General features: G+C 42.7%; 1 protein-coding gene across 3 annotated transcripts in view; it reads right to left on the bottom strand.

The window, feature by feature from the left end:
- Positions 1-5,711: 5,711 nt before the first annotated feature.
- Positions 5,712-7,511, bottom strand: part of esyt2b (extended synaptotagmin-like protein 2b) — a 51,577-nt gene continuing 49,777 nt past the window's right edge. For all 3 annotated transcript variants that reach the window (XM_080020118.1, XM_080020119.1, XM_080020117.1), the window contains one exon: positions 5,712-7,137. In XM_080020118.1, the coding sequence (XP_079876244.1) occupies positions 7,098-7,137 (40 nt within the window). In that variant the 3' untranslated portion in view covers positions 5,712-7,097. The remainder of the gene's footprint in view (positions 7,138-7,511) is intronic.

Raw genomic sequence — 7,511 nt, 5'->3', positions numbered from 1 at the left:
TTTCCGTACGTCAGTGCAGCGCAAAACCTGGGACACAAACAAATACATGCGATTGGGTTTACTAGCAGGTTGGATGAACTAGCAGGTTGGATGAACTAGCAGGTTGGATTAACTAACAGGGTGGATGAACTAGCAGGTTGGATGAACTAGCAGGTTGGATGAACTAGCAGGTTGGATTAACTAACAGGGTGGATGAACTAGCAGGTTGGATGAACTAGCAGGGTGGATGAACTAGCAGGTTGGATGAACTAGCAGGGTGGATGAACTAGCAGGTTGGATGAACTAGCAGGGTGGATGAACTAGCAGGGTGGATTAACTAGCAGGGTGGATGAACTAGCAGGGTGGATGAACTAGCAGGGTGGATGAACTAGCAGGGTGGATGAACTAGCAGGGTGGATGAACTCGCAGGGTGGATGAATTCTGAACTTTCAAGGACGTACATGGACACCGTTCCAAAACCAAACTACACCAGAAACAAACTTTGATATATGAATATGTAAAAAGTAAAATGGTATTTACTTGTAATGCCATCCATAAACAAAACATTTAAAACACTGAACATTGTCGTTGTTTCAAGAATAAAGTTACAATATGAACGTAAATAATCAATAATCAATCAATTCAATGATCATAAATGATATTACTCCAGAGTATGATTCCAAAGAGTGAGAGTAAATGCTCAGCTTTCCCAGCTGTCCGTAGCACAGCAGGCGTGAACCGTCACATCTGGACGTTCTGCTGCTGATTCAGTCCAAACAACCGGGACTTTACTTCCCACGGTGCTGTTGTTGAACATCTTTCATGAAGGCTTTTCAGTACTGAATGTGTCAGACTAAGGAAATGTGTATTGATCAGACGTTCTCACTCCTCTCCTGTCAGCTGAGCGATCGATGACCAGAATATAGAAATGTTGGAGTGAGTCACACGAGTATTTGGGAACTCCACTCGACTAAAAATGGACATTTTGGGAGTCATACTGAGGTGGTGTACAAGAAGAGCCAGCAGCGTCCCTTGTCCCAGGAAACCCTCTGAGCTCCAGGTTGACAGGACCACATCTCACTGTGTTTTCTCCATCTTTTATTGTGTCCGTGCCACCTTGTCCTTGATCTGCTGGTGTCGATGTCTCAAGGTCAAAGGCAAAATGTTTCCAATACGGTGGATAATGTCGGCAGCGTAAGCTCTGCAGGACACTCCTCTACACCTGCCGCCCGCCTCCGAAACCAGGAGGAAAAGGTGTTTTCTGTATCAGGCTTAACTTGTTGGTTCTTATCTTTTTTTAACTGACTGACTATTTTTACTGTGTATTTATCTTGGTGTTATTCATGTGCCCTGTGTTCTATGTTGTTTTATGTGCTAGATGTACGCGTCCCACTGCTGCACACAACAGCCCCACTGGGGACAAATAAAGTTATTGATTGATTGATTATCAATAATAACACAATGGTGTGTAAACTTTTTCCCACTCTGTGTCAATAACAAAGATTTTCCAATAACTGATCATTAATCACAGTTCATGCTGAAATGTAATAATAATAATAGTGATGATAATAATAATGATGATAATAAATAATAACAATAATATTAATAAAGATAATAGATGATGATAATAATAATAACAATGATGATGATATAAAGATAATAAATAATAATGATAATAATACTGATAATAAATAATAATGATAATAATACTGATAATAAATAATAATGATGATGATGATATAAAGAAAATAAATAATACTGATAATAAATAATAATAATAATAATAATAATAATAATAAATAACGTAAAGGAATGTTAAATTAGGTCATTTAGTTTTGTGTCCGAACCGTGACAGTTTGTAATCTAAACGGATGAAACGAGATCAAACGTGTAGTTGTGTGAAGTCTGGTGAGTGTTTCAGGGTGAAAATCATTATCACGGTGTTGCCTCATGACATCATAGTTTATCATTCAAAGTGTATAGAAGCAAAACAAGCCGTTCTCCGTCACGCTGTTATTCCACCGAGGAAACAGAAACAAAACCATGGAGTTGTTGTTTGGCGTGTGTATGAATACAACAAAATGATAATACAAAACATCATAATATAATATAATATAATATAATAGAATACAATACAATATAAAAACACAATCAGACATAAACTCACTCAGTGCTGTGTCGTCGCGCACCCGCGCAAATTTGGAACGGCGACGTCATTACGTCATGACGCCGAGGCTGAGTCCGTGCGTCATGACGCCGAGGCTGAGTCCGTGCGTCATGACGTTGCGGGTTTTTTCAAAGCTCGAAGCTTGAAAAGATGAAAAAACAAAAGTATTAAAAAAAACATTCATAAGAAATATGATTTATGAATAATAATTATTCATTATTCATCAATCATTGTCAAAGCATGTTGACTCACCCTGCAGCGAGAATACATTATAGAATACAATATTATTATTGTTATTATTATTATAATTATTATGGTGAAGATTATTATTTTTTTTTTATTAATATAATAATACAAATCATATTTAAAGTATTATAATCATGAATAAAAAATGTACGTTTGTAAATATCCATATGGACAAAATATACGAGGCTGATGTCGGAGAATTCTTCAGTCCACCTTAAATGGCCGCAATAACCTTATTTGTCCTGTAGGTGGCTCTGTCCGGTGACTCATCTCTGGCCTGGACTGTAGAGATTCCCAAGATGAATACTCTGTTATGAATACTCTGTTTTGAATACTCTGTTTTGAATACTCTGTTTTGAATACTCTGTTATGAATACTCTGTTATGAATACTCTGTTATGAATACTCTGTTTTGAATACTCTGTTTTGAATACTCTGTTATGAATACTCTGTTATGAATACTCTGTTTTGAATACTCTGTTATGAATACTCTGTTATGAATACTCTGTTTTGAATACTCTGTTATGAATACTCTGTTATGAATACTCTGTTATGAATACTCTGTTTTGAATACTCTGTTATGAATACTCTGTTATGAATACTCTGTTTTGAATACTCTGTTATGAATACTCTGTTTTGAATACTCTGTTATGAATACTCTGTTATGAATACTCTGTTATGAATACTCTGTTATGAATACTCTGTTATGAATACTCCGTTTTGAATACTCCGTTATGAATACTCTGTTATGAATACTCTGTTATGAATACTCTGTTATGAATACTCTGTTATGAATACTCTGTTATGAATACTCTGTTTTGAATACTCTGTTATGAATACTCTGTTTTGAATACTCTGTTTTGAATACTCTGTTATGAATACTCTGTTATGAATACTCCGTTTTGAATACTCCGTTATGAATACTCTGTTATGAATACTCTGTTTTGAATACTCTGTTATGAATACTCTGTTATGAGTAATCCGTTTTGAATACTCTGTTATGAATACTCTGTTATCAATACTCTGTTTTGAATACTCTGTTATGAATACTCTGTTATGAATACTCTGTTTTGAAAACTCTAAAACTCTAAAACAAACAATGACTGTCCAGGATGCATTTTTCAATGGAAAATATCCAAACATTTTATTTTCAGGAAAGCTGCTCAATGAAGCGACCAGACACACAACGTGACAAGATGTTGTGTCATTAAAGGAAAAAGGCAAAAGGTGTTTTGCACTTTCTGCATAATTGTTATGACTTCACTGTAGGATTCTTTTTTATTATGAATATGACATTTTTATTATAAACAGCATGAACGGTGTGAACCGTCTGGACACCACCGGGGTGCAGAGCTCAGCAGGGCGTGGGCCGCAGGGAAGATGCTGATCCTGAACCTGCTGTACCGGGAACGGAGGGTCCTGCCGCGCCTCCCAGGGGGTAGGAGGGCAAACAGTCTGCGGCTGGGGTGAGAGTCGTCCCTGGGCGTGCCACGCCCTGCGCTGCCCTCACCTGTGCTGGACAGCCCCAGTGGGAGGTGGGGAAGCGGCGGCCTGTTGGGCAGCTCTCACCACCCCCTGCGGTGCTTCGAGACGGAGCAGTTGCCACAACATACTGAGGTGCGGTGTTGACCGCACCAGTACAGTGGTTTTAGAAAAGAGTGAGGAAAATCTGCTGAATTACTTCTTATTATTGAAAACCTGCTTTTCACCGAAGTTGTCGTGAACTATGAAGAAGGTTTATGTGGGAAAATGATTGTTTTACAGATTGTTTCCACATAGTTTCATAGCTTGGAAGCTCAAAGGATCATGTCCTTTCCAAGTTCTCTTTCCACAAATGAGCATCTCTGTGTGCAGTTGTTTTTGCTGTTGCCGTCTGTGTTGTTACCGCCTTAAACCTCCAACACCAGGTCAAAACACAGAGACACAGACACTTCAACTGGGGGAAGACAATGAGAGCGTGCAGCCTGCATGCCCTGTTCAGAGGCTTATACAGAACAAACACTACAGTAAAATCTCTGGTAATTCTGGATCCTGATGCTGAGGTTACACTGTTTGTTCTGCACAAGTGTCAGAGTTCTGAGACGTTTTTCAAATAAATTGGGAGGAACAAAGCAATTAGGGGAAAACTGCAGCGACTCAACGCCACAGCAGTCTGCACAGAGTGTTCAGATGTGCATAATAAAAATGTCATATTCATAATAAAAAATAATCCTACGGTGAAGTCGTGACAATTATGCAGAAAGTGCAAAACACCTTTTGCCTTTCTCCTTTAATGACACAACAACTTGTCACGTTGTGTGTCTGGTCGCTTCATTGAGCAGCTTTCCTGAAAATAAAATGTTTGGATATTTTCCATTGAAAAATCCTGGACAGTCATTGTTTGTCACAGCAAAGAATTCATCTGTGGAATCTCTACAGTCCAGGCCAGAGACGAGCGACTGGACGGAGCCACCTACAGGACAAACAGGGTTATTGCGGCCATTTAAGGTGGACTGAAGAATTCTCCCGCTTGAGCCTCGTATGAATGATCGTATTTGCGTGGAGCGCAGTGGTTCCTCTGTGACGTTGTATTGGGATCTTTCCATATTCTCAACACGTTTATATTCAGTGAAGTTTGGAAAAAATAACCCACTGCGCTCCACACACAGTGATTAGGACTCTTTGCTGTTATGACTATAATTGTTATTTTATGAAGTTATCTGTTGCTGATTATTGTTTATTATGACCTCGACCGCTCGGAGGAGCTTGCGCCGTTCGCTCCAGACTCCAGCGCAGTGCGGCCCTTCGACCACTGGGCGGCGACAGCCCCCCTCCCATGCGCCGGGCTCCCCGGGCTCCCTGTGCGTTGCATAATGTTCTGCTGCTGCAGTGTGAGGGGATGTGACTGATCCTGCTTTTAACACCTGAACCACAGCAGCACCGGGGGCCTGGCCCAAAACCTCCCACCCATTTCCCCCAATCATGAATGATTAATCAACTGGCAGAACAACTGAGCTGCTGATCACCATCATTCATATTTGGACTCAGCTGAGTATCCATTCCCGTTATTGTTTTTCCCACATTTAAATATTCTTTGCCCGCTTCCTGATTTTGCGCTATTTTTATTATTACTATTTTGTCACTTTCTCTTGCTTAGTTTATTATATATATAGTTTGTTTTGTGACGATGAAAAGCTTGAACCTTGAAAAGGGAGCCCACTGCAGAATCCCTGAAACTTGGAACCAAATCAGAAGAAACGAAATGAATAACTCATGATCCGGTAACGACGCGGAGGCCCGTCCCTCTCTGACGGTGAAAGAGAAAGCAGACCACTCCACACGAGAATCCCTTTATTCTCCTTTCTCCTCATTCCAAACCGTAAGTGGGAGAAGCCAACGTCACATACACCGGAGTGTTTAAGGCACAGGGAGGACGGACAGAGAAGCCGGGGAATCAAACCCCTAAAGACACTGAGAAAACACAGGACGCGGCGGCGGCGGCAGTGGCTCCTCGGACGGGGAAGCCACGCGGCAGCCGGGCCTCGGGAAGGGCGCAGCCTCTCAGTCGAAGTCAAAGGGGTGAAGAAAGAAACAACGGGGGGTACGACAACACTCAGAACCCAGTGAAGATAAATACATGAAATATTCTCAAAGCGGAAGCTTGAGGTCGGAGGTTCGATGCGTTTCTGAGTTTTAGTAAAACCGAAAGAACGGGGAGGAAGGCGCTTTACACCGAATACGACAAACGACAACGAGGAGCCGGAAGACCATTCATTCCTACGGAGTCGGATTCCGCCGAGGGGAGCTGTGACGCGCTGCGATAAGCGACGCCCCCCTCCGAGATAAGCCCCGCGCCTCCGACATAAGTCCCGCCCCCAGATAAACCACGCCCCTTTACAGCACGGAATTCCCGCATCCGGTCCGGGCTGCGCAACGCTTCATATTTTGCAACTCTAGTTTCGGGTCCGACACAACGACCAGAGGTGAACCCGACATATTACGGGACGCGAAACTCAGACGCACTACATCCGACGGCCACTAGGGGGGGGGGGGGCGGGGGATCCGACTGTCGGCTGCAAAAACGGATTCGGTGTGAAGCCGCTTTTGTCAAAAACGACATTGTTTTGAATGTCGTGAGAAGGATCAAACTTCAGTTCCAAAGTTTCCAACAGTTTCTTGAAGAAGCCTCCGTCGCCGTCCGCGGCGTCGTCAAGCCTCCCATTGCACAGAGTCCCTCAAAGCAACGCAGCCACGCCCCCTCATGTGATGCATCATAAATAACAAGCAAACGTAAAACACACCAAACCTCCTTTTTTTTCACAAATACGGATTTTTATAAAAAGTTCAAAATGTCCGTCCTGCTACGAGCGTCTCCCTCCACGGAGCATTGTTCCAAAATGGCAAAGAAATATCACAATATTTTTTTGGACAAATCGCAATTTCACGAAAAGTTTTTTTTTTCCTGCAGGAAATACAGTGCGGTTAGAAAAGCCCAGCCAGGTGCATCATGGGAAACTTGCATATTTACACAAATGACAAAATACAAACAGGTTTGAGAACAGTCAACGCTTTTTGAAATCCGTGGATCAGGTCGAACCGCACGCGAACCGCACTCCAGATCCTTCTCCGCATCCTGGGACTTGAACGGACGGAGGGAGGCGGTTGGACCAAACAGGAAGTTGAAAACAACAGGAAGTTCAAACGACAGGAAGGCGTCCGGCTCCCGTTCAGCTGAGCTGAGCTGATCCGTCCTCCGTCAGAATGTACCTGGGTGGAGGAGGAAAGGAGCAGTTACTACACAGTTCCAAACCTGCTCCACCTCCCGGACTTTGATCCGTTTGATCAGATTGATTCCGTCTCCGGGTCGGATCTGATCTGATCTGATCTGATCTGATCTGATCTGATCGGATCTGATCTGATCTGATCTGATCTGATCTGATCTGATCTGATCTGATCTGATCTGATCTGATCAGCGGCTCAGAGAACAGGGAAGAGAGGATCCGAACGGTCGTTAGTGACAACGTCCTGGGAATGAATTGACGGTTTTAACTATTATCGATGCCTTCACCGGGGACCCCCTGGGGCGTCTGGAAGGACCCCCTGGGGGGTCCCCAGGCCATAGCTTGAGGACCACTGGTCAA

The sequence above is a fragment of the Zeus faber genome (assembly GCF_960531495.2).
Source record: "Zeus faber genome assembly, chromosome: 19".
Lineage (NCBI taxonomy): Eukaryota > Metazoa > Chordata > Actinopteri > Zeiformes > Zeidae > Zeus > Zeus faber.
The sequence above is the reverse complement of the archived record's forward strand: the minus strand, read 5'-3'. Positions and strand labels throughout refer to the sequence as shown.